The sequence below is a fragment of the Podarcis melisellensis genome, assembly GCF_964234715.1.
Source record: "Podarcis melisellensis genome assembly, chromosome: 13".
Classification (NCBI taxonomy): domain Eukaryota; kingdom Metazoa; phylum Chordata; class Lepidosauria; order Squamata; family Lacertidae; genus Podarcis; species Podarcis melisellensis.
This window is the reverse complement of record NC_138545.1, coordinates 45,051,246-45,078,576: the sequence shown is the minus strand read 5'-3', so window position 1 is coordinate 45,078,576 and position 27,331 is coordinate 45,051,246. Positions and strand designations below refer to the sequence as shown.

General features: G+C 46.5%; 4 protein-coding genes across 8 annotated transcripts in view; 3 read left to right on the top strand and 1 right to left on the bottom strand.

Annotated features, from left to right (window-relative positions):
* LOC309354217 (putative protein PTGES3L) overlaps positions 1–8,501 on the bottom strand; it is a 35,821-nt gene extending 27,320 nt beyond the window's left edge. Inside the window, exons 1-5 of one of the 3 annotated variants that reach the window (XM_081884271.1) lie at positions 8,377–8,501; positions 5,617–5,730; positions 4,983–5,049; positions 3,553–3,651; positions 2,286–2,375 (exon numbers count right to left, since the gene is read on the bottom strand). In XM_081884271.1, the coding sequence (XP_081740397.1) occupies positions 2,286–2,375; positions 3,553–3,651; positions 4,983–5,049; positions 5,617–5,730; positions 8,377–8,384 (378 nt within the window). In that variant the 5' untranslated portion in view covers positions 8,385–8,501. Of the gene's footprint in view, positions 1–2,285; positions 2,376–3,552; positions 3,652–4,982; positions 5,050–5,616; positions 5,731–5,889; positions 5,987–8,376 lie in introns of those variants that run through there. The other 2 variants (XM_081884270.1, XM_081884272.1) reach the window with 2 other exon arrangements.
* LOC309354249 (glucose-6-phosphatase catalytic subunit 1-like) overlaps positions 1–27,331 on the top strand; it is a 109,885-nt gene that overhangs the window by 38,939 nt on the left and 43,615 nt on the right. The gene's annotated exons all lie outside the window — the stretch shown is intronic.
* RUNDC1 (RUN domain containing 1) lies at positions 9,916–18,383 on the top strand. Its single transcript, XM_081884115.1, has 5 exons — positions 9,916–10,340; positions 13,376–13,534; positions 13,660–13,858; positions 14,883–14,996; positions 15,790–18,383. The coding sequence occupies exons 1-5, from the start codon at positions 9,999–10,001 to the stop codon at positions 16,659–16,661; spliced, it is 1,686 nt and encodes a 561-aa protein (XP_081740241.1). The 5' UTR covers positions 9,916–9,998; the 3' UTR covers positions 16,662–18,383.
* On the top strand, positions 20,284–25,112 carry RPL27 (ribosomal protein L27). Its single transcript, XM_081884945.1, has 5 exons — positions 20,284–20,356; positions 22,176–22,258; positions 22,954–23,123; positions 23,314–23,424; positions 25,023–25,112. Exons 2-5 carry the CDS (start codon positions 22,178–22,180, stop codon positions 25,069–25,071), a joined length of 411 nt encoding a protein of 136 aa, XP_081741071.1. The 5' UTR covers positions 20,284–20,356; positions 22,176–22,177; the 3' UTR covers positions 25,072–25,112.

Genomic DNA, 27,331 nt, shown 5'->3' with positions numbered 1-27,331 from the left:
GACGGAGAGACAAAAGGAAACATGAAGATTTCAGCACTGATTTCTGAGAGCAGGAAAATTTGCATCTTCTTCTCCTTCCTCCACAGTGATGTACCTCAGCCGCCCTGAGCCCGGTCTTGGCCGGGGAGGGCAGGATACAAATAAAAGTTTATTTTTTATTATTTTATTTTATTTTTATTATTTTTTATTTTTTATTTATTTATTTATTTATTTTTAAATTTCTATATAGTGGTACCTTGGGTTAAGTACTTAATTCGTTCTGGAGGTCCGTTCTTAACCTGAAACAGTTCTTAACCTGAGGTACCACTTTAGCTAATGGGGCCTCCTGCTGCCGCTGTGCAGCCGGAGCACAATTTCTGTTCTCATCCTGAAATAAAGTTCTTAACCTGAGGTACTATTTCTGGGTTAGCGGAGTCTGTAACCTGAAGCGTCTGTAACCTGAGGTACCACAGTACTGCTTTATATTTTTAATAATACTCTCAAAGCGGTTTACAGCATATTCAGCCAATAAATCAATAAAACAATAGCCGGGCAATGTTCCTCCGGCCTCAGGAGGAGCCTCTTTTGTAGAGCTGGATGAGTGTGGGCCCAGCCCCCTAGGCCAGGTGGTAAGGGCCTTGCGGAGAGCAGCCTCCATGCCTCACAGCTGGGCAATGTTCCTCCGGCCTCATGAGGAGTCTCTTCAGTAGAGCTATTGAGCAATGGGGAATGGCTTGGCTTTGTGCTCTGGGCTTATTCACCCCTCTGTTGGCATGTCATATTGAAATATACTTGGAGTCGAGTGTGGATTTCATGCTCTTTATTCAGCTCACAGTAGTGAGGAATGAAAGTTCCCCCAAAATATCTGCTTTATATACATTATTTACACAATGTGTCGCACGTGATTGGCTAATTCTGGGATTCTCCTGTAGGCCAATCAGGTTGCGGATTCACTTCTACCTGGAGCTGGATTGGGTGGCTCCTGCGGACCAATCATACTGCTGCATTGTTCTAGGACCAATCAGACTGCTGCATTCTAAATCCTATTGTTCTAGGACCAATCAGACTGCTGCTTTTTGGATCCTATTCAACTCAGTACATAACATGTATTATTATTATCTTCATCATCATCATTATGTTTTAACCATTGAAGAGGCAAAATGAAAGCTTGAAAGTACTTGCCCAATGGCTGATTACATCTTGGAAACCAAGAGTTGGTTGGTATGGTTTCTGCTGGTTTGAAAGTGGAGCTTAAGGGCATAAGAAAATCCTTGCCAAAGGTCCATCTAATTCGGCATCTTACAATGGACAACTAGGTGTCTGGAAAGCCCACAAGCATAGTTCAATGCCTTTAATAGCTCCTTGCCTCTTTCTGTAATAGATAATGTCTGCAGACCGTCAAACTGTATGTACATGATAAGCCAGGTGATAGAAAACATTTTGTGCCATGGAATTTTTTTAATGCAACTTATCCAGCATTTGTGCCCCTCCCTCAGCCTGCCTCTTAGCAATTAACGTGAGGACAAATAAGCATTGCGAAACATTTCACTCCCTGAGAAGGAACGGCTATATGTGATGCCTAATAATAATAATAATAATAATAATAATAATAATACTTTATTATTTATACGCCACCCATCTGGCTGGGTTTCCTCAGCCACTCTGGGCGGCTCCCAACAAAATATTAAAATACAATAGTCTGTTAAACATTAAAAGCATCCCTAAACAGGGCTGCCTTCAGATGTCTTCTAAAAGCCTACATAATTGTAGCATAATTGTGATGGCAGGAGGTGCATTGGCTATAAAATTGCCAGCTGTTAAGTTGTGGGTGAACATATCAGACGACACAGCGATTCTTCAAACAGCTCTTGTTTATTCACAGGCCAGAACAGAACTGAACTGAACTGAAGGGCTCAGTCAGCCTGCTTATATAGAGCTCCAGTACAACGTAACTGTAACAATTTTCTAAAACTATCCAATCACTGAACGTCACTTTCGATCCCTTATTTGCATAACTACAGTATCCCCCTGCTGGCCCAGGGTGAGAACTTTATCATGAAAGATCAAGTTTTCCTGGGGAAAGCAGTGAGGCAAGGACAAAACTGCTCAGACTCGTGCTTTCGAGGCACGTGACAAAAGTGGGAAAGCCCTAAAATCATAGGACACACAGCCAGCCACTATTGTCTCCTCAGGGTATAGGGCGTTATATAAAATCAATAAATAATCCTATAAGACGCAGCACTGCTGATCTGACTTGAAGAGAGCTCAAGACTCTGCTTTTTGGTCCCATAGCTGGACAGACTCACCTCCGCATAGTGCTCAACCATGGCCGCCTCCACTTCCTCGTCTCCTTCCCAGTCACGCCAGTTATCGAAGTCCACTGAGAGCCATGCTGGCTGCAAGTAAGATGAAGATTCACAGATTAACCCAGACTCCCTGCTTCTGCTTTTTCGCCTGGCTGGAGGAGAAGCTTTGGAGGAACAGCTGGTCAGTGAGCCAATCTGACTTCTGGATTTTATCCCTTTTCAACGATAAGGCAGAATTGGCCTCTGCCAGAGTCTATTTTGTCCCCAGCTATTTCTTTTTCCAGGGACGTGGGTGGCGCTGTGGGTTAAACCACTGAGCCTAGGGCTTGCCGATCAGAAGGCTTGCCGATTTTGGATGTACATTTCCAAAATAAACGATAAAAAACAAATAAAATAAAACCTACACACAGCAAGAGTGTTGTGTAGGCTCCTACGATGTAAGTAATGGGCCCCGCCTGCTAGCCTGCTCCCTAAAATATCACTGGTTTTCTCATTTCTATATATAGGGTAGGGATGCGGTTGGCACTGTGGGTTAAACCACAGAGCCTAGGACTTGCCGATCAGAAGGTCGGCGGTTCGAATCCCTGCAACGGGGTGAGCTTCCGTTGCTCGGTCCCTGCTCCTGCCAACCTAGCAGTTCATAGGCACATCAAAGTGCAAGTAGATAAATAGGTACCACTCTGGCGGGAAGGTAAGTGGCGTTTCCGTGCGCTGCTCTGGTTCGCCAGAAGTGGTTTAGTCATGCTGGCCACGTGACCCGGAAGCTGTACGCCGGCTCCCTTGGCCAGTAAAGCGAGATGAGCGCCACAACCCCAGAGTCGGCCACGACTGGACCTAATGGTCAGGGGGCCCTTTACCTTTACCTTTATTTCTTTTTCCAATGTTTCGATAGCATAATAGGGCCAGATACTAGCCACAGCTGAGAATTCTGGTTTTTCTGACCCCTTTCCAGCAACTCAGTATCTGTTTGGGGGTGACTGTTATGGGAATCCCTATTAACCAAAAGCTCACTCTGTGTGTGTGTGTGTGTGTGTGTGTGTGTGTGTGTTTCCACGAACCCTTTTCAGCATGTGGCAAATGCAACTCATCCTTATTGAGTTCCCTTCTTGAGCTCAGAGAATAGATAGCGCTGCACCAAAGATTTCACTCAAAAAATGACGCCCCAAGGGGTTGGACTAGATGATCCTTGTGGCCCCTTCCAACTCTACAGTTTTATGATCTATGACCTCAGCTCTGTATGGAAAAGAGAACAAGCCACCGGCCTTACCTTAAAGTCCTCCTTCATGAGACGTGGCCAAGGCACTTTTTCCTTCCACTTGCGTGCAAAGAGGGTGATGGACCTGCCCGACCGCTTGTTCTGGGAATCCTGAAAGCGATCATGTTGGGAGAGAAATATCAGGCGGCCAAAGTGGCTAATCTGAAGCAGAACCAAGCTTGGGAGAATGTTCTGTACGTTTTATGAAGCAATGAGGGCTGAGCCCAGGTTCACTGGTCTGCAGCAATGGCTAGGTTATGGGTTTTGGAAACACGTATTCCATTTTTTCATGTAATTCCAGGTCAACCAGCAACCAAAATAAGCAGGCAATTAGAACTGATTGCCTTAATCAATTATCTTCATACCAGCCAGATCCCTCCAAGCCAGAATAACTAACACTCAGAACCTAGGGTGGGGCTCCTCAATAACATGTTCAGTCCTCTGTGGTTGTGGTCATTTGCAACCTGCAAATTTTCCCAGCAGCCACCTTGCCACCACTGACTTAATCATGGACACCAATAAAGAATTATTAATAATTGGACAAACAAATCAAAAATTAATTGAAGAATGGGATTGTGTAAAGGAGTACATGAAAAAACATTGTTCCGGGACAAATATATCGATATGCAATGAATAAAGTTCACAGGGTAGAAATATTGAGGAAACGGATGGAAGTGGAACAAAAACAATGTAATATTAATAACACAACAAAAGAAGTTTAAGGGAAGGAGGTCAAACATGGGTGGAGGGAAGTCTATGTTTTTATGTATTTTTTGGTGTGTTCTTTTTATTTTTTTCTTTTGTGTAATTTTTTTTTTGATATTGTTTCGTTTTTGTTACTGCAATTCAATAAAGTTAAATAATTTTTTTTTGAAAAATTAATAACCCTTGGGGATACAAAGTGTGGCTATTCCACAATAACTGCCCAGTGCGGAAGCATCCCAATTTGTTGCCACCACAAATACGCTACAAATAGGCAGGCACAGAATGAATGAAGTTGATAGGTACGCAAGGTCTGTGAAATGTAAGGAACAAGCCATGTGCCAACCTGTCTGTTGCCTCCACTTGCTGGAAGCCTCTAAAATTCAGAAGATGGAGTGAGGAGAAGGTCCTGCACAGCTTTTTGGACCTTGCCCTTGATAAGAGCTAAAGCAGTGGCAGCAGAAACTGCTCCCTGAACAACTCAGTCCTTGGTCATTTTTCAAAAGCGTGCACCATTTAGTCTCTGTGCAGAAGCAGCCACTTTTAATTGATGGCAGAAGTGCCAACAGCAACCATCCAAGGGCTCTATATCTACCAGCTGAACGAGACAAAACTTTGCATTATTGTTCATTCTGCTAGTGAAGAGTTCCGTGGCAAGGAGTAAAGGTTGAGGGCAGTTTTGCCCCTGGCAGTTCCAGGACACTCTTTCCAAAATGGCATGCCCTTGTTTTGCTGCTCACCTTAGAATTAACCCGGGCATAAAAGGTAATCTCGTTGTACAACTCCACACCATCTGCGTTCTTGCAACTGTGGAAAGACAAAAAGATTACAGTGGGGTTCCTGAGGAGCTACGAAAAACAACTTCTGAATAACGTCCTGTGTGGTTTTATCAGCGATGAAGCTGCAACCATGATTAATCAGCACTGCAGTTGGCCCCAAAAGAAGTCAAAGGCCAGGGCTTGCTTGTGATCTTCGCAGCAATTGACTGCACAAAATTTGCTCACAACTAGACGTTTGAAATTATGAAACACGTTTTACCTAAAATGTTCCCCTCACCACAGCAGCTGACCAAGAGATTTCAAAATAATTGGCCCGTCTGTTGGCTCTTCATATTGTTTAGGGCAGGGATGGGAACCTTGTGGCTTTCCAGATGTTGCAGGACCAAAACTCCCATCACCTCTGAACAATGGCTTTGCAGGTTGGGATGAATGGGATTAAAATGCAACAGCATCTGGAAGGCCACAGGTTTCTCGATTCCCCCACTCTTCACCAAATGGTCCAGGGTGAGTTATATAAAATTAAAATAACAACGACCAGCGGCAAAGTAACAAAACAGCAGGACAGAGCAGCCGTGCTAGAAAGGCAACCCCTTACCTGAACACAACTTTGTAATCGTCAAGATCGACTTTCACGTCTGTGCTGTCCTCCACACAGAACTCCAGGAATATCCATCGTGGGCGGTCGTACCACAGAGTTTTGGCTGGTTGCCTTAAGAAACATGCAGAAGATATTAGGGTGGCGAAGATACAAGTGCCATTGCCAGTGGAATGAAGCGGGCAGGAGTGATCTCAGCCTACAGCGAGGACCCATTAGCAGCACTACAAATTTTAAACAGGGTTGACACTTTAAATGTTTGTGGCTTCTTACCCATAATTAGAACAGCATGCATTCATCTTCCCTCTCCTTCAGTGCTGGTTTATGAATGGAGGGCTTGCTTGTCTGCACTTAGGACCTTGGCATGGTAAACCATAACTCTGCGATTATTAATGAACCCGCTTTAAAGCAGTGCGATCTCACATACGTGGTTTCGGAGACAGAGCGACATTTTGGGTAGCCAGGTGCAAAAGAAGACAGGTTCCCAAACTTCTTCTTTTTTGGTATATAATTTTTATAAAGTTTTCTGTTTTACAATTAAAAATACTCATTTTAAATCCTCAAGCTATCAATGACTTCCCTTCTTCTCTCTCTTTCCATGGTTCATTTTACGTATCATGAATCCCTGAATATTTTACAGAAGCTATACCATTCAGTATTCCGTTATTCCAGCCATCAAAACTTATTTACACTGTTGAATTTATCTTAATGCCGCCAGCGTTTTCAGCTGTACACAATTATTTCCCATATATTCAATAAATGTTTTCCAGTCTTCTTTAAACGTATATTCTTCTCATTCTCTTATTGTAGATGTTAAGTCTGCAAGTTGTACGTATTCCGTCAGCTTAAGCTGACATTCTTCTTTGGTTGGGACCTCGCTCATTTTCCATTTGGTGGCTAACAAGACACGGGCCACAGTGGTAGCATACATAAATAACCTTTTTTGACACCTGGGAATTTCAGTCTGGATTATCCCCAACAGAAAGGACACTAGTTTTGGGGGGGGGGAAGTACTTTTGAACATTTTTTTCAATTCGTTATGAATCATATCCCAATACTCTTTTACCCTTTTACAAGTCCACCACATATGAAAGAACATTCTCAGGATCCCAAACTTTTAATAGTTGGGTAGAAGCAACACAAACCTACGCTGGGCGAATTTTCCTCTTGTGCACAATTGATTAGAGGTCCCCAGGACCCTGTTTCCTTTTCCATCTGGCTTTCCAATCAAAAGTGGCCCTGCTTGGTGTTTGTGCAGCGCCAGCCCAAGACATTTTGCTGCCTGTGGAAAGGGACACAGGAGAAAGCTGCCTTCTGCCGAGTCCAGCCATTGGTCCATTTAGTGCAGCATCATCTAAACTGACTGGCATCAACTCTTGAGGGTTTCAGACAGTCCCTGAAGGTGATGAACCTGGTGCTGCACTGCTGAGCTATGACCCTTCCCTTTCCCTGACCCATGTACAGAATCTGGCAGGTCTGCCAGTTGACTCTCTTCACATGGGATGAGATAGCATCATCTGCTGCAACTTGAGGCCAGCAGGCTAGTTTAGTACATCGGTACATCTCTTTCATTGGACAACCTTTCTAAGATCAGCTGTATTTCTAAGACCCCACAGTCGCCTTTGACTGGACTTAAACATCCAGGGATCCTTTACCATTAGCTAGTTCTGAGAGATTTCCTGTGTTGAGCAAGGATTCCCCATATTTAAGGAGAAGTAAGGACTGTGCTAGGGACGCAGGTGGCGCTATGGGTTAAAGCCTCAGCGCCTAGGACTTGCCGTTCGAAATGTCGGCGGTTTGAATCCCTGCGGCGGGGTGCGCTCCCGCTGCTCGGTCCCAGCGCCTGCCAACCTAGCAGTTCGAAAGCACCTCCGGGTGCAAGTAGATAAATAGGGACCGCTTACCAGCGGGAAGATAAACGGCGTTTCCGTGTGCGGCTCTGGCTCGCCAGAGCAGCGATGTCACGCTGGCCACGTGACCCGGAAGTGTCTCCGGACAGCGCTGGCCCCTGGCCTCTTAAGTGAGATGGGCGCACAACCCCAGAGGCTGTCAAGACTGGCCCGTACGGGCAGGGTTGCCTTTACCTTTAAGGACTGTGCTAGGGACGTGGGTGGCGCTGTGGGTTAAACCACAGAGCCTAGGACTTGCTGATCAGAAGGTCGTGGTTCGAATCCCCATGTCGGGGTGAGCTCCTGTTGCACGGTCCCTACTCTTGCCAACCTAGCAGTTCGAAAGCACGTCAAAGTGCAAGTAGATAAATAGGTACCGCTCCGGCGGGAAGGTAAACGGCGTTTCCGGGCGCTGCTCTGGTTTGCCAGAAGCGGCTTAGTCATGCTGGCCACATGACCCAGAAGGTGTATGCCGGCTCCCTCGGCCAATAAAACGAGATGAGCACCGCCATGACTGGAGCTAATGGTCAGGGGTCCCTTTTACCTTTATTTACCTTTAAGGACCGTGCTTCTTTCTTGAAAGGGGGGGTCTGTATTTCTAGACCAATCTGGAAGCCACCATCCTTCAAACGGGGGGGGGGGGGCAGGGAGAGACTGCCCCTAATCCCAATTTTAGGAGAGCTATTTGTGGCTGTTCATATGCAGTCACACAACATTAAAACCGATGAGTTGTTGAGCTCTGAGCCTGACACAGAGCATGGTTTCTTTCTAAGGGGGGAGGGACCTCTGGCCAGGAAGGGATATTATTGTTCTATTTCCAGGGAATCCCAGGAATCAAACGTTCATTAGCAAGTTGTAGAGGGACACCCACCTTGCCATGGCTCTCTTCCTGATTGCGTCTCAATCCCCGCAGCGTCCAGCCGGGCAGCCTTATTTTGAGTCCCCCTCCGGCCAGGCGGAGCCAAACTCCGAGCCTCCCCCTGCCCAGCTGCCGCTGTCCATCACTGTTCACCTCTTCCCCCATGGGACTGGAAACCAGAACTTTCCCGGTGCGCATTCCCAGGAAAGTCTCTGCAAAAGGTAATCAGATAAAAACTCTGGAGCAAACCCGATTTCTCTGGTTAGCCACTTTGAACGTTACTACCACATTTGCAAAAAATATTAGGCCTCCTGCGGGGTTTTAAAAGTCTGCTTGCTTTGTGAGAAGTACATTAAGTCCAACCATTGATCTAATTGATTATTGGACCACAATTAGCTAAATACACACTATTGTCCTAAAAACACTCGCCAGGGGGTGAAGGCTCACCGAACACCATAACTTTACTTCCGAGTAAACCTGCTTTAACTCCAACTTCTCTTTTAAGTTACACGGTATTTCTTGCCTGTTAATTTACCGTCGATCTGGCTGTTGCTTTTCAGATTCTCCTATATTGATCTTCTCATGTGTTTTTCTTCTAGATCGACCTCCTAGGGATTTGGATAAGGGATAATAATTGTGAAGCGATACTGTCTAGCAAGGAACAACTTTAAGGTCCGGACGGTTGTGTTCAGACGACCCACTGGACGCTTGGATCTTAACAAGTTATTTGTTCAAGTGTGTTGCAATATGGGCGCATATCCCCCACCCCTTCCCTATTCTGCCGCGCGTTAGAGGAATGTCGGGTTCTTTGGAGCAAACGCATTAAATGCTGCCATTCGATGCTTTTCTTTTCTGCATTGTCAAAATCTCAAATTAGATTTTCTAGTGGCATAGCCACGCCCCTTCCCCTTCCACACCCACCCTATGGATTTATTTAAAAGGTTATGCATAACACCACATCGCCCAGCTTCCGGGTTTGTCTCTTGAGATTTTAGTTCGCGGCTTGCTGCGGGCAAGAGCGTTAACTTCACACCTTTAAACGGCCTGCATTGCAAGTGGCAGGAGCCCAGGAAGGATTTCCTACATGCAACCCGGCGCCGATTCCTTCCGCGCGCTGCCTGCAGCAGCTCACTCACAGTAAATCATAGCATTGCAGAAGGGTAGACTAGGGGGAATAGCTGTCAACGTTTTCCTTTTTTAAGGGAAATTCCCTTATTCCGAATAGGATTCCCCGCAAGAAAAGGGAAAAGCTGACAGCTATGCTAGGAAGGGACCTGGAGGGTCATCTAGTCCAACCCCGTGCAACACAAGAATTTGATTCCCATGTGCAACCAATTTAGGAAAGTTCCCAGCGTCCAGCATAACTGCAATTCGAGAAAGCGCCTGCTCCCTAATGTTCCAGGCTGGAGGCGGAGCCGCAGGAGTAGAACGTTCCATAGCTCTGCAACTATTGGCTGCCTGGAGGGGGCGGGGACAGCCTGCTTAATTAGCGTACGCGACGTCGCACCGCCGCCGTGCCGGAAGTGACGCGCATACCTTGCCGGTGCGGCCGCTCCTGACAGGAGCTTCCGGTGCGGCTTTGTCAACCCCCCGTTTTTGACCGTTGGCGGCGGCGGCGGCCTCTCGCTGCTGGGATGGAGGCGACGGCGGCGGGGCCCGGCGAGCGCTGGGCGCCGGTGGGAGCGGTGGCCGAGGCCCAGCCCGGGGAGGAGGAGCCCGCGGAGGGGGAAGAGGACGCCACGGCGGAGGCCGAGCCGGGGTCTCCGCGGTCGCTGAGGGCGGAGCGGCGGCGCCTCCACTCGGCGCTCTTGGCGCTGGCCTCGCACTTCGCCCAGGTCCAGTTCCGGCTCCGGCAGGTGGCCCGCGCCGGCCCGGCCCAGCAGCAGCGCCTCCTCCGCGAGCTCGAGGAGTTCGCCTTCCGAGGCTGCCCGGGCTTCGGCTTCGCGGCGGCGGACGGGGTCGGCGGCGACGCCAAGGTGAGCAGGAGCCGCTTCCCTCCTTCCTTCCTTCCTTCCTTCCTTCCTTCCTCCTCGCTTGCGCCTACGTGGCTCAGGTGCCGGTGGCGAGGCTGAGAGGCGGACCCGTGAGGCGGGCGACCCCGAAGCCCCTTCTCCTGCGTCCACAATGCGCGGCGCGGGGGACAACGCACCGTTCCTATTATTATTATTATTATTATTATTATTATTATCGTTCGCTTGTTTGCAGATAGGTCTTGTATATTATTATTATTAGTAGTAGTAGTAGTATTTATTGAATTTATATAGCGGAAGTCTCGAGATGTTTCATAGAAAAGATCAACATATAAACCACAATATATTATATATACCTTGATTCTCAAATGCCTTGGTACTCAAACAACTTGGAACCCAAACACTGCAAACCCGGAAGTAAGTGTTCCAGGTTACGAACTTTTATCGGAAGTCGGAGGTGCTCAGTTTTGAGTGCCACACTTCCGTTTTGAGTCTTAAGCTGAGGTCGGTCTGTTTTTGCGGCTCTTTTTTTTTTGTGACACTGTGGAACCCAGTTCAGCTACTGATAGACATAGCTGTCAGCTTTTCCCTTTTCTTGCGAGAAATCCTATTCAGAATAAGGGAATTTAAAAAAAGGAAAACATTGACAGCTATGCTGATCGACTGATTGTTTGACTGCAGTACATTGTTTATTACTTTCATTTTATGGATCAATGGTCTCGTTAGCAAAATTCATGTTAAATTGATGTTTTAGGGGTTGTTTTTAAAAGTCTGGAACAGATTAATCCATTTTGCATTACTTTCTAAAGGAAAGTGCACCTTGGTTTTGGAACGGACTTCTGGAACAGATTAAGTTTGAGAACCAAGGTACCACTGTAACACCCCCCCCAAAAAAAGAGCCACATTTTAAAAGGGCATAGGATGTCAAACAGATCAACCAAAGGCCTGGTTAAAAAGAAACATTTTTGTCTGGCGCCTAAAGATGTATAATGAATGTGCTAGGCGAACTTCCCTTTGTGGAGAGCATTCCACAAACAGGGAGCCACTGCAGAGAAGGCCCTGTTCTCATGTTGCCGCCCTCTGGACCTCTCATGGAGGAGGCACACAAAGAAGGGCCTCAGAAGATGATCTCAGGATCCGGGTAGGTTCATTTGGAAAGAGGGAATCCTTGAGGTATTGCGGTCCTAAGCCATATTACATTACATTATTTATATACTGAATTTGTATGTGGCCCTTCATCCGCAGGGGTGCCAACTTGAATAAAATATTGGGGGGACGTGCAGGTAAGTCCCACCCCACATAATTGATCACATGACATGGCGCACACACACCATTTGAATGGCAATGCTGATCAACTTTTTTGAGGGCACCCAACCCACTCAAATACCTTGTCAGGCCCTTCGGCTCCTAAGAGCTGGTTCCTATCCAAAGATCACAAGGCTGTTTGCAACATAAAAATACAAAATACACATGCGCAGAAGCAAAACAAACATAATCTCCCCCCACCCATTTTAAAAGGCAATAGAATGTGAATTAGCCAAGCGTCTGGTTGATGAGAAACGTTTTCACTTGACGCCTAAAAATAGGTGTGTATGCAGTTGTATGCTTAATTGATTTTTTAAAAAATGATTGTTTCACCCCAGTGCTTTTGGTGATCATTGTTTTTCCCCCCTGTAAGACTTCCTGTAAATGAAAAATATGGGGTATAAATAAGTATATAATAATAATGCATGTGAAGCAGATTTGACCACTTAAAACTGCTACACAAAATGCTCCTAGCTTTTGAAACTGTCAAAGGCCAGGTAAGAGGGCTGGGGATGAAATACACAATTTTTGGATGGCTTTATACCTGCATAAAGGACTCAATCTTTTAAACGGAGCAGATCTTTTTAGAATCACTTATGATAATTAGAAAGGGAGAAGATGGTGGGGCCTCAGATGTGTGGGTGCACCCAGTGAGTACCTTTGTACCCCTGGATGCCATTGATAAGGGTGATATTGTGGCATCAGTCTTTTTAAGTGCTTTGATCAGATGGTGTTCCTGTGAATTACCAGGGCACACTGTTTTTTGCCCAGTGTTAAATAGCACCCATGTCCCGCTCCATGTTCAAAATGTTGCTATCAACCTTGATTGCATGTAAACAATATTTGAATACACGCAATTGATTGGTTGTAGATTGTTATCCCATACAGACTTATCCAGGAGTAAACATCATTTTGGCTAGTGAGACTTCTGGGGTCCACATGAGTTGAATTAGGCTACGTGAGATGTAAACATACCCCAGAATGTCAAAGTAATATCAGCCAGACTTACCCTGTATTTTGAGGTACGGTATCTTAAATGATCTGAGTGGCTTCCACTTGTGGTTTGTTTTCGGAGAAACTATGAGTGCTGCACTTAATACAAAGCAAACCTTTGGTTTGTTTCCTTCCCAGTGTGGTAACAGCAGGCGTGAAGGATGAGAAAATTTGGGTTTGGGTTTTTTTTTTTGCATTATGCGCTAGTATGGTGCTTGTTCACATTAATCAGTAGTTTTATTTTTAACCATAGTTTAATCTGCCATTCAAAGCCTACCACTGTGGCTGTCCTTTTATCCCTTTGGGTTACAAAACATACACAAGCTGAGTGAGTTTGCGCACCTGAGCAATACCTCCATATCTGTCATGCATACCTTTGCACACCCTTACTTCAGCGATTAGAGCCTGCTGTACAAGAGAGGTTTGTACTTTTAAACTGATAAGCAGGATACGATGTGGTTGTTTTGAGACACGTGGTTCTGAGGAATGTTTCAAAATTTGTGTGTGAGTGAGCACAGTATATGTAATGTTCATTTATTTGATTTCTTTCCTGTCCAGTGTAGCTTACAGTAAAAGAATATATGTTTAAACCATGACAAAAACACACACAAAACTGTTCCACATGTTTTTTTTCTGCAGCAACTGGATACTTGCTGTCTGTGGGGTGAAAATGACATTACTCTTTGAGGCCTTGCTCTCTTTTCCAAAAGGGTGCAAGGTAAGATATTATCTCCTTGTTTCAGAGTGAGCACGAGAAGCAGGAACAGCTGGAGGCACGGAAGGAGAAGCAGCGGGAACTCATACTGCAACTCAAGGCCCAACTGGATGACTTGGAAACTTTTGCCTACCAGGAGGGAAGCTATGATGCACTTCCACAGTCCATGGTTGTGGAGAGACAACGGGTGAGGCCTAGCTTCCCTGTGGAGGGACTCTCTTAGCTGAACCCGCTGGTGTTTAGCCCTTTGGAGTGATCTTCAGAGAGGGAGGGGGAAATACCTCTCAACTTCCTTCCTGTGTGGTTTTACAGGTGATTATTGAGGAGCTGATCAAGAAGCTGGACATGAACTTGAGTGAGGACATTGCCTCACTGTCCCCAGAGGAGTTGCGTCAGCAGGTGGATGCTGCTGTGGCCCAAATTGTCAATCCGGCACGTGTGAAGGAGCAGCTGGTAGAGCAGCTGAAAACCCAGATCCGAGACCTCGAGATGTTTATCAATTTCATTCAAGGTCAGCAGGCACATATCTTGCATAATTTGGGCAGTACATGGGGGCACTTGACCTTGGGTATTCAGGGGTCCAAGGTACATACGAAATGTGTGCAGATAACTTGAGAGTAGAGGCATGGGGTCGTTTGTGGCAGACCATGATGCTAAATTCACATTAGCGTTAATTCATTTTGACAAGTTAAGACATCTTATGTCTTGTAATTGGGATTTGAGTAAAAGGAAGGAGTAAGCAATAGGAGTATATTCACTAACAAGTTCTAGAGGGATAGTCTTGTTGCTCTAAGTGCCACAAAAATGAGTCTAGCAGCACCTTTTAATGCATTTATTATGGCTTAAGCCTTCCTAGATCACGTTCACTGAATACATCCCAAGTTGACAGATCCCATAATAGTGTTGTTTGAAAAGGGTCCGTGTTTGTGTCTTTTTATGCAGCTTGTCGCTGGCAAGTACCTAGATGTTTTAGGTTAGGGGGCCGTTTGTAAACAAAGACTGGCTTATTACATATGAATTGGCTTTAGATCAATCCTGATATACTGGAGTGATTTTAGCTATGAGATGTTACAGGACCTAACAGTGTAAACTACAACATCAAGTCATTGGGCTTGAATTGCAACCATTTGAAGATTAAATTATATAACCTTTGATATTTGATCACAATAATGGGTTTTATTCCACTAGAGGTGTCAGTTAGCTTTTCAGTGCTAGGATCTTGGTAGCATTATCCATAGTGAATAGTTACTAATTTTTTTTGTATATTTAAGATTTAACATAATCCTCAGTCTGCGTTTCTTCTATTTTCTCTGGTCTCATTGCTTGCACTTTTTCTCCACATCCCATATGTATATATACTTGCTGAGTGAAGATAATGCTTCATGCATCTCTGAAAACACTTGCACATCCCTGATGAAGTGGACTCTAATCTGTAAGAGTGTATGCCATAGTAAGAGCATATTGTACATGGATATGAATCAAGGTTGTTCTAGGTTTTACAGTACTTAGTAAAATATACTTTCCTGGCTTTACAGAAGAAGTCAGCAGCCCAGGTAATGCAGAGAAGGGGCATTGTGAATGTTCAGGTGGAAAAGCTGGAAGTGGCAACTGCAAACCGAACACCCGGCAGCCTCATGGAAGACACCGAGGTGGGTAGCTGGACAGCCTTCAGGGTCTTGTATGACACTGCACATGGTCAACAGATGGCTTTTTAATTTCATTTTGTTTTGCTGTTTTATTTAAGTTATATGCCATAATTTATTCCAGAGCATTTCACTATATTACAAAAACTATATCCTTATTAACACCATAAAATACAGATTAAAGCTTACAGAAGCACTGCAACATAAAATATTTATTGCTTGGCACCTCTAAAACTATGGAGAAATTTGTATGTGTTGCAAAGACACTTTGAGTAGCGAATTGGGTCTCTGCCAACTTTTAATTCTTTTCTCCCTGCCAGCCCCATAGAGTAGCTTCCTTCACTAATATTGACTATGCAATAGGTTCCTTCACTAATATAGACCATCCCCTGGTGTCTGTACCAATGCCAGCCATTCTCTTAATCTTCTCACAAATTACCAACCTAAGATGAAGCCAAAGTGGGGCCTACTCCATCATTGCAAAACTCACTTTTTGTTGCTACTTCTCTGTCCCTGTCCCAGATAATCTGAGTGAAACCGGTCTCCCATAAGATGACCCAAGGATACTCAGACCTGCAGTACAAACTCTGCCCCCTCCCACACAGCTTGGCAGGGTTTAATGGAGTGTAGGGCCCACACCTGCAGCCGTGCTACCCATAGCAGGAGATGGGCAGGTGGAGTGAGCTTTGTGTGACTGCCAGTCAAAACCACAACAGGTGTTTGCTTTAACAGAGCAGAAACCACTCCAGTCCGTCTGCTGCTCTAAGGAATGTTTCCTTTCCTCTCTCTGATTTTGTAGTGACTCCTGAAGATGCACAGAGGATGCGAGAGACGGGATTACATCTCATGCGCCGAATGCTCGCGGTGCTGCAGATCTTCGCGGTGAGCCAGTTTGGCTGTACAACTGGACAAATACCACACCATCTGTGGCAGAAGGACCAGTCTGACAGGGACTATTCGCCCTTGGTGAAGAAGTTAGAGGTGGCTGTGGCCCATGTGAGGCAGCTGGCTCAGAAGTACCAGCTGACAGAGCCAGAACATGTCATCAGCTGCTCGGGCTTCCATGATACCTCCTTGGGCGGGCGGGATGAGCTGACGCTGGCTGTGCGTAAGGAGCTGACAATAGCTGTGCGGGACTTGCTGGCCCACGGTCTCTACACCCCATCGCCAGGCATGAGCTTGGTCCTAGCCCCCATTGCCTGCTTGCTGCCGGTACTGAGCTCCTCTCCTCAGGCCATGCACCCATGGGAGCTCTTTGTGAAGTATTACAACTCCAAGAACGGCCGTGCCTTTGTGGAATCGCCAGCACGCAAACTTTCCGAGTCTTTTGCCCTCCCGGCGATGGGGGGAGTGCCCGCCACCCCGAAGCAGAGCCTGCTGTCGGCCATCCACACGGTGTTGTCGGAGCACGACCCATTCAAGCGTAGTGCAGACTCGGAGCTGAAGGCGCTGGTGTGCCTGGCCCTCAATGAGCAGCGTCTGGTTTCGTGGCTCAACCTAATCTGCAAGTCAGGGGCCCTGATCCAAGCCCACTACCAGCCCTGGAGTTACATGGCCCAGACAGGCTTTGAGGGGGCCCTCAATCTCCTTAGCCGCCTTAGTAACCTTCGATTCAGCCTCCCTGTGGACCTGGCAGTGCGGCAGCTGAAGAACATCAAGGATGCCTTTTGAGTGGCTGAGGAGTCTGGAGTCCATCCTCAGCCACTTTGAGGAAACACTTCTGGCACAGCCCAGCAGGCCACTTCTGTGTGTTCACAAGGGGGGGGGGGGAATGCTGCTAGTTGGTGATGGTCTTGTGTTGCTGAGTTGCTACTGGCTGCCTCCATTGCATGCACCAACCAGACCGCATGGAGCTCCTGTTAATTTCCAGGGTCTTTATTGCGGTAGCCTCCTTGGTGCTGTGCAGAAAAGGTCAGTGTGCACAGTTCTTAGCTATTAAGGATAGGCTGTAGTGGAACCAGTCGGTAGGCTTGGCAGGAGGGCATCTCTCCTACCAGAGGGAATTTCTACAGGGCCAATAGGAAGCTATTTATATCCTGAGTCCCATGGAGTCAGGGCTAATCCACAACAGTATAGACAATATTTTGGCTACATCACAGAAGACTCCTTTCTTTCCCAAGGAGGTGTATGTGCCAGGCACACCATTCCAGACCTATAGTTTCATATTATTATATCATATATAAAATGCACTGGCTGAATTACCAAATCTGAGCAGGGTCCTTCCCTGTGTTTGATGGCCTTAAGCTATTTGACCCTCATGCTGCAAGGGACCAGTCACTTGCAGGGAGTTTTTCCTCCCAGTCAGATTATTGTGTGTTGGAAATGGATCCCTCATGTGCTTATTTGTTGGCAACATGCACCCAGTATTTACAACTGGCTCACTGGCAAGGTATTGCGATGGACAGGTGAACTCTTTACAACTTTCCCCTACTAAGTATTCAGGTGGTATGAGAGGTGATTTCAAGGGAAGTCGGGGAAGAGAAGTGAAGAAAGACAATGCCTTGATCACGGAGAGAGGGTTTGGTCTGGGATCAAGCACCTTGGAGAGTGGGTGGATGTACCTATTTTTATCTATAGTGGGAAAGGTGTTGAGCTTACCTGTTCAAATAGCAGTTGCCGCAACTCCCACCTTGAAGGAGCAAGCCATCAGTTATGTGTTCTTTACTGGCACACACAGTCACCTCTAATTTGTTTTTGGATGGCCAACCCTCAGCTGTTCTTTTGCGAATTAGAACTGCATGACCTTGAACCTTTAGGTTCCTATGTCTGATCTGTGGCAGTAGTAGAGCTAGGTAGAATCCTCATGTGTTGTTCTTCAGTGGAGCAGAACGGTGGTGGAAGATGCGTCTGGAGATATTGAGAACTGGAGTAACTCTTCAGCTTGTGGCTCACCCCTTTGGACTCAGGGCACTGTCCTGATAGTCTTCAAAAAGGCTGGGTGCGCATGGTTTGTGAACAATTCCTAGACCCAGATTTGCAACATCTGTAACTCTTACCTGGCGTCTTGTAGACATCCTGCATTTGTGAGATCTGAAGATTAAGGCAAACTGCACTGTCTTCAAAGCCAAATCTGACAACATCCTCAGAGTGTGCAAAGGAGGTTCAGTGGCAAACAGCACTCTTTTGTGTTAGGTGAAGCCTGTGTATTTTTTGCAAGTAAGTTGGCTTGTGACGTGTGTATGCTAAATTGTCCTGCTGAAACTCCTCCGTTTAATGTAGGAGCTCTTCTGTTTTTACTTGTTGATGCACTTAAGAAAATTCTGTCCTTGGTTCCTGGGTATATCTATTTGATGCTGTGTGTTTTTGTTTTGACTACATTTCAGTGCAAAAGGAAGAATGTATTTATGCAGAATTGTATCTGTTGTTAATAAATTCAGTCTGTCATCTTTCTTATTTTTGTTTTCTGTATTTTTTATTTTCCCTGCCATTTTTGACAGTTGTGGGGTCTTCCTTCTTGTGCCGCATGTGTTTCCAATATGTGCAGAAACAACTTGGCTCTCTGTGAAATTTCTCTTTAGGACAGAAAGAAATTAACTTATGGCACATCTTAGTTTCTCAAATATTTAGTAAGCAAAAATGTTACAGTCCTGTGTGGAGGATAGTTATTTGGGGGCATACCTATAGTTATCATGACAAAGCTTCATACTTGACCCAGTATATCTGAAAGAGCGTCTCTAACCCCATTGCTCAGCCCGGACACTGAGGTCTTCCTCCGAGAGTCTTCTGCTGGTTCCCTCACTGCGAGAAGCGAAGTTACAGGGAACCAGGCAGAGGGCCTTCTCGTAGTGGCACCCTCCCTGTGGAATGCCCTCCCATCAGATGTCAAGGAAATAAACAACTATTTGACTTTCAGAAGACATCTGAAGGCAGCCCTGTTTAGGGAAGCTAAGGGACGTGGGTGCTAAGGGACGTGGGTGGCACTGTGGGTTAAACCACAGAGCCTAGGACTTGCTGATCAGAAGGTTGGCAGTTCGAATCCCCGTGTTGGGGTGAGCTCCTGTTGCTCGGTCCCTGCTCCTGCCAACCTAGCAGTTCGAAAGCACGTCAAAGTGCAAGTAGATAAGTAGGTACTGCTCTGGCAGGAAGGTAAACGGCATTTCCGTGCGCTGCTCTGGTTCGCCAGAAGCAGCTTAGTCATGCTGGCCACATGACCCGGAAGCTGTATGCCGGCTCCCTCGGCCAATAAAGCGAGATGAATGCCGCAACCCCAGAGTCGGTCACAACTGGACCTAATGGTCAGGGGTCCCTTTACCTTTACATCAACATTACATTACAAAATCGTTCAGCCCGGACACTGAGGCCCAGCTGGGTCGAACCTAATAGCACAAAGTGGGGTGGGTAGGAAACAACTCTAATTAGCTGGAGGCTGGGTAGCATTTTTTAGTTCAAAAAATCCCCACTCACAAGATACACAGTTGGTTACATCCAGTGCAAGATTTACATATAAGCTAAACAAGCTATAGCTTAAGGCCCCACTCTCTTGGGGGCCCCCAAAAAAAAATTTAAAGGGGAAAAAACAACTGGATGTACATTTCCAGAATATAAGATAAAAAACAAATAAAATAAAACTGACATACAGCAACAGTGTTTTGTGTTGTGTAGGCTCCTGAGATGTAAGTAATGGGCCCCGCCTGCTAGCCTGCTCCCTAAAATATCACTGGTTTGTTCATTCCTATGTATAGGGTGCCTACATTCTGCATGGACTGGTTGCATTCAACACAAAAAACTGCAACAAATTGTTGTTGACAAAGGACAGCTGGACATATAAAGGGCCCCATTACCTTCAGTAGCTTAAGGCCTCATCAAACCTGGTTACATCAAATGCAATTTGACTGAAGTTGCCCCCTCTCAGTCCCAGCTACACGCAGAAGCCTTATGATCCATCCATTAACTGGGGGGTGCTTTGAAATGTTAAAAAACACCCTGTGATCTTCGGATGAAAGGCGGAATATAAATGTAATCTAATTAATAATAATTATTATTAATGATAAATAATAATAATAATACAATATATTATTATTATTATTAATAATAATAATAATAATAATAATAGAAGAATTGGAAGCAATGCGTTTGTTGGTGCTATCGGTACCCCACAATCATAAAGCATCTCCGAAACTCCGGATTTCTTCTTTGTTTTCTGCTGGCAGCTCTCACTCTCGAGCTGCGGGAGATAAGGAGGAAAAAATCCCAATTTAAGAACTCGGCTTGTGCTTATCTCTACCTCGCGCAGCTCTATTTTTTTCAAAGCTCTACGTTCTAGCAGTGCGCATGCGCAGCCCAAGCCGCCGGGGCAGCGTGAAAGGCTGGCGGAAGCGAGCTCTCTTTCCTCTTCCGGTGTGGGTGCCATCGCTGCCGCAGCTCCAGTAAGTTGAGGGGAAGCGGGGTCTTCGGCGCAATCCATCGCCATCCTCTCGGGCCGGTTGGGAAGCCGCAGTGCCGAGGTGGTCGGGGGGCTGGGGTGACTCTGCCCGACCGGGATGGGCTCTGGGGTGGCTCGGGGGGTCGCGCAGGGCTGAGCCTTGTCGGTGCTCGTCTTTCTCGGATGGGAAGAATCTACTTTAATGCGGGTCTCTGGGGATGGAAGGCCTTTGCTCTCCCTCTCTCTCTGCCACCCCTTTTTTTAAAGCTATACTGTATCTTGTAGCGGGGACAGTTTGGGGGATTTCCCCCCATACAATCAAGCGGCATATAAGGTTTTATGAAAGAAATAAAACGCAGGTCTCTTTTCAAATAAATCCCCCAGACTACTGCTGTTCGGTGTGCATTTCGTATAAATGTTATTTATTGAATTTGTATACCGCCCTTCAGCCTAGATCTCAGGGCGGTTCAGGACATAAAAACACAAAATACATAATAAAAAAGACATTAACGCAGTAATAAGAAGATGATCTGAATCCCCCCTTTGGAACTTGGAAGCATGGGTTCCCCCAACAAAATTTAAAAATTTGGCTTTGTAATTTGGAATTTATGCGATGTGATTTAATTTGATGTGATTGGCCAGTTAATAAAAATTATTTAAAAAAAATAAAAAAAGAACAACACCCCCCCAAATAAAGCTTCTTCCAATTAATACATTTAAATTGGTAAATAATAAATCTGAACACACACAGAAGGTCCTGCGTAGCTTTCTCTCCTTACTCCAATTTCGTTGAGTGGGATTGGGGTATTTTAAGACACCCACGTAATGTGGTGGTTAAGGGTGTGTTGGACTTACTACCTTGGAGATCTGGGTTCAGATCCACCCCTCCCCCCACCCCATAGCCATGAATTTCACTGGGTGGTTTTGGGCCCAGTCGTTGTGTTTCGGTTTGATCCACCTGGCAGGGTTGTGAGGATAAAGTAAGGGAGGAGTAGAATCACGTGTGCCAGCTTGAGTTTCTTGGGAAAGGTGGGCTAAAAGTATTATATAAATATAATTAACAAGACCATAGGGCCTATGCATACACATGTATATAGGACTATAGGGAATAGGAGAGGAAACCCTGTCACCACTGCTGAGAGCTCGGTAGGTTAGAAAAAGATTGGTTAGCCCTTTTAAGTCCTTGGCTGCTGCCACCCTAGAGGAAGTCCTACATATTCATTCATGCATGCATTTTTTAATTTTTATACCATCTTTCTATGTAACAATATTCAAGGCAGTTTACAAGCTGAAGAAACAAAAAATGTACATCTTTTAACAATCAAATGCAATACAAAAGTGTGATAATAAAACAACTTTAAAATAGGCAACGTACATCAAAAAGTAACATTCAACAATCATTAGAATAGTATTAAATAATAATAACATAAAAGTTAAACAGAAATCCACTCAACAGTTACAATAAATAGTATTAAATAATAATAACATATAAAAGTTAAACAGAAATCCACTCAGCTGTTAAATAACTTCTGAACTATAATCAATAAAACAATGGCAAGCCACAGTACATAAAATAATACAATACAAATTGAGAAGCAGACTAGAGGGTGGAGCAAAGCATGGGGAAGGAGGCCTTGCTGGACGAAGTCTATCCCCTCACAGTTCTTCCTCCAGGCACAGCTTCGTTATGTGGAATATACTATTCTGTGTATACATATTGTACCTGTGTGTGAGTTTTGGGGGAATGTTAGATTTTCAAATAGTGATGTGCAGGGATATGCCATGAGTGTGTTTGTTTACATTGTTATTCACCTCCTTTACAGAGATGGGCAAGTTTATGAAACCGGGGAAAGTTGTCCTTGTCCTCGCTGGGCGTTACTCGGGACGCAAAGCTGTTATTGTTAAGGTGAGAAAGTTGGACTTTGAGGAAAACGTCTTTTTAGGAGCAGGAAGGTATAAATTTCTGGCAGACGGAGGAATAAGGTCTAATCTCTCTATGCCGCTGTGGTTGCTGATGTGGTAGTACAGTGGTTCCTCTAGATATGAACGGGATCCATTCCGGAGCCCCGTTCGCATCTAGAGGTAAACGTAACTAGTGACGGCACATCTGCGCACGCACGCGTCGCTTTTCGCCGCTTCTGCGCATGCGCGCGACGTCATTTTGAGTGTCTGCACATGCGCAAGCAGCGAAACCCGGCAGTAATGCGCTCCGTTACTTCTGGGTTGCCGCGTAGCGCAACTTGAACGTGCTCAACTCAAAGCGTATTCAACCTGAGGTATGACTGTTAATTGCTCTGTATCCTTGGGTCCAAAACAGTGGAGAATATTTGGCGTTGCCTTTTTAGCCACACATCTAGAGCTCTTGGAGTGGCTTACAAAATTAAACAAAAGAGACTGTTTTCAGTCAGTAAAGTTAGATCATAAGCCACAAAACCACAGAAGGCTGCGCTAAAATGCCATCATAACATTTGGTTGCCGGTCCCACTTAGAGCAATGAAGTTGCTTTTGCCCGGTAATGTGCCCCTGAATCTTTGTTGAAGGTAGTTGGTTGCATGCTAGCTCTACTGTGCCTGATCCTTCTAACGAACCTCTTTCATACAGAATATTGATGATGGCACCTCTGACCGCCCCTACAGCCACGCTCTGGTGGCTGGCATCGATCGCTACCCACGCAAAGTGACAGCAAGCATGGGCAAGAAGAAGATTGCCAAGCGTTCCAAGATCAAGTCCTTTGTGAAGGTCTACAATTACAACCACTTGATGCCTACCAGGTGAGTGAGGAGCTTGATAAAGATATGCAAGAGGAAAGGAAAGTTGAGAGACTTTCCTCTGTCCTTCCGGTACAGTCAGCATTGGCCTTTGTGGGTCCCTGCCTTTGGCCATTTAGGGGAGGCCAAGTGACAGGGCAGAACTGCCTTCAGACCTATAACCCGCCTTACCCCCATTGTGTATTTTGCCTAGGTACTCCGTTGATATTCCCCTTGACAAGACCGTTGTCAACAAGGATGTCTTTAGGGACCCTGCGCTGAAACGTAAAGCCCGGCGGGAGGCCAAAGTGAAATTTGAGGAGAGGTGAGTCTTCAGGAAAACGCGTCCGCTTCAGGGGTGTCGTGAGTTGTGGCCAGATACAGTGGTGCCTCGCAAGACGAAAATAATCTGTTCCGCGAGTCTCTTCATCTAGCGGTTTTTTCGTCTTGCGAAGCAACCCTATTAGCAGCTTAGCGGATTAGCGCTATTAGCGGCTTAGCGGATATTAAAGGCTTAGCAGCTAAAAGGCTATTAGTGGCTTAGAAAAAGGGGGGCAAGCGAAAAAAATCGCAAGACGTTTTCGTCTTGCGAAGCAAGCCCATAGGCAAATTTGTCTTGCGAAGCGCATCGAAAAACGGAAAACCCTTTCGTCTAGCGGGTTTTTCATCTTGCGGGGCACCACTGTACTTTTTATTACGTGTGTATCCAGGTGAGCATGGAGAGATGTGCTTTACCTATAAAGAGCAGGAGTTTGGATTTGGACTTGATATCCCGCCTTTCACTCCCCTTCAAGAGTCTCAAAGCGCTCACATTCTCCTTTCCCTTCCTCCCCCACAACAAACACTCTGTGAGGTGAGTGGGGCTGAGAGACTTCAGAGAAGTGTGACTGGCCCAAGGTCACCCAGCAGCTGCATGTGGAGGAGCGGAGACGCGAACCCGGTTCTCCAGATTACGAGACTACCGCTCTTAACCACTACACCACACTGGCACACTGACAGCAGACTCTGGGCCTTCATCCCTGGGTTTCCCACATCCTAAGCCTTGTCACCTGGTCCAGTGTTCCTCAGACAGTGGTCTGGGACCTGCCACCAGGCCCTGAACTGCTCTAAGCTCACTTGTCTGCTCTCCCCCCTAGGCATGTCATCAGCCACACCTTGCATGCTGAGCAAAGGTGTCTAGAAGACAAAGGGAGGGTGGGTAGGTTGGTAGGTAGGTAGGTCTCCCTCCTCTGATAGGAGCTAGCCAGAGGAGGTATTTAACAACATTAGAAAGTGAGACAGTGGAGGCTGGTACATTAGGGCAACAGAAGCACTGCCCCACCAACCTCAGCTAGCCCCTGCCTTGCCTCCTTTGTTCAGGGGGTGGCACACCCCCCCCCCCGTCTGCTTCCTCCTCCATAGTCCTGGTGTTGCCCATTACAGAATTCAGCAGGAAGGAGGGTGGGCTCAAAAGTTGGCTCTGGCAGTGTGGAGCTTCCCTTTCCAATCCCAATGGGTATCAGCCACTGTTTCCTTTTGAGCCTCCTCTCTGGATACTCATGTTGATGGAAAGCTGCCTAAAATGGAGCTAAGTTGCCTTAGCTGAAGGGAAACTGAACTCTGGAACTCCTTGCCACAAGGAAAACACTGGCATTTAGCAATTTCCAGAGGTGGAAAGAGATGTCAGTCATTGCCAGTTGATCCTGCAAAAATGCACCCGTTTTGTGACTGGAGGGCCTCAGTAATTTTTAGTCTTCTCAAGTGGGCCCTTGTGGAAGAAAGTTTGAAACCCCCTCACCTAGTCCATTGCACACATCAACTGGCAGGGGCCTTGTGGTTTAGGTTATGACATCCTTGTACGCTGGGCAGTTTGTATCTCGTTTGATGCTGGGCTGCTGTTCACATAATGATACCAACAGAAGATCTTTCTTCATTCTCTTTCAGATACAAGACGGGCAAGAACAAGTGGTTTTTCCAGAAGCTCAGATTCTGAGTGGCATGCATTTGCACCAATAAATATTTTTGAAAAGCCCATTTTCCCTCATTCTTTATTGTAAACACCCTCTCTCTTGTGGATTAATTGGAGGAATGGAGGGAAGAGAAGTACGGTAAAACACTATGGGCCTGTGAAAATCTTGTGGCATCATAAGAAGAGCCGCAGGATGAGACTGCTGGCCCATCTTGTCCAGCATTCCCAACCAGATGCACGTGTGAAGCCTCCTTGGGAGGTTTTTAAGCAGAGGTTGGATGGCCATGGATGCTTTAGCTGAGATTCCTGCATCGCAGGGTTGGGCTGATCCCTGGGGACCCTTACAACTCTATAGTTCTGTGATAAACCCAGAAGCAGGACATTAGTACAATAGCAGTTATGTGGACATCACTGCTCAGGAGAAGGCTTTTTTAGGCAACTGCATGAAATAATAAGGTATTATTACTCCCCACATAGGAACTTTTAACTTAGAGTGATGGTTTAATTGTAGGAACAGTTTTCAGGGTCCCACAATGTGGAAAAAAGTATACAACAAATGTAGGTGTTGATCTCCATACATAACCCACAAAACAGGTTTTGTCTACTTTGCATTGCTTTTCCTTTGCAACCAGCTTGAACCAGGGTCTCTGCCTATCTAGGTTTAAGGAAGTGTGAGAGCCATGTGAATCTCTTTGGATTTTGAAGGGTTTGGGTTCTGTCTTCCCACCCAGAGTGGGATGGGGAGCTCACTGAGGTAGATGCATTATAGCTGGCATGACGGAAAAAGAGAAGGGGGCTTCCTTGTGTATTGGGGTCTTTGTGTGCTTTATCCTATTACCCTCTCTGCAACTTTCCCATCTGCTTCCTTTAGATTTGAGGGTCTGTGTTAGGCGAGGGGTACTCCCTCTGGTGCGGGACACGTGTTCATCCTGGGGTAGTTTGTCCACCTTTGGTCCTCATCCTGCACTCCTCTCACCTGTGGCTTCTAGAAGCTGTCAGCAGAGGGAAGTGAGGGCAGGTGGGGTTTGGCAGACTTTGTAGTCCCAACCACAAGAAGGAAAACTGATCCTAAACCCCTGCTGCCTTGCGGGATATCCTCGGGGGAAGAAAAGGTTTAAGGAGTGGAGTCCCTAAGACTGTTGGCCGCCTTCCGGTAACTGCAGCCTAGGTAAAGGGACCCCTGACAAATAAGGTCCAGTCGTGGCCGACTCAGGTTGTGGCGCTCATCTCACTTTACTGGCCGAGGGAGCCGGCATACAGCTTCCGGGTCATGTGGCCAGCATGACTAAGCCGCCTCCGGCAAACCAGACCAGCGCACGGAAACGTCGTTTACCTTCCCGCCAGAGTGGTACCTCTTTATCTACTTGCACTTTGACATGCTTTCAAACTGCTAGGTTGGCAGGAGCAGGGAGTGAGCAACGGGAGCTCACCCCGTCGCGGGGATTCAAACCACCAACCTGATTGGCAAGCCCTAGGCTCTGTGGTTTAACCCACAGCACCACCGGGGTCCCCGCCTAGTTGGTGCCAAATGTACTGCTCTGCTTTCCTTTGGACCACATCAGTGGTCTTGTTGTCTGGGCAGCCCAGGACCTCTAGACACACTGCCCAGGCTAGTGCCCCAAGGAGGTCACTTCAGTACAGCTAGTGCAGCCAAAACAACGTGGTTGGCAGTAGTTACCAGTTATGGGTGTCTGCAATCACAGTAGGTACTGTGATTCTCCAGCGATTTTCGGAAGAGCACTCCATTGTCTGAAGACAGATGAATGCCAATAATAATAATATTTATACCCCACCCATCTGGCTGGGTTTCCCCAGCCACTCTGGGCAGCTTCCGACAGAACACTAAAGTTTGGTAGTTACCGTATTTTTCGCCCCATAGGACGCACTTTTTCCCCTCCAAAAATGAAGGGGAAATGTGTTTGCGTCCTATGGGGCGAATGCAGGATTTCGCTGAAGCCTGGAGAGCGAGAGGCATTGGTGCGCACCGACCCCTCTTGCTCTCCAGGCTTCAGGAAGCTGTCCGCAAGCCTTGCGCGCCCGGCAGGAGCTCCCGCCGAGCGCGCAAGGCTTGGGGTGGCAGCCTGTTGCCCGAAGCATAGGGAGCCCTCCGGAGGGCTCCCCGTGCTTCGGGCGAGTGTCTGCAAGCCTTGCACGCCCGGCAGGAGCTCCCGCCAGGCGCGCGAGGCTTGGGGCGGCAGCCTGTTGCCCGAAGCACGCGGAGCCCTCCGGAGGGCTCCCTGTGCTTCAGGCGAGTGTCTGCAAGCCTTGCGCGCCCGGCAGGAGC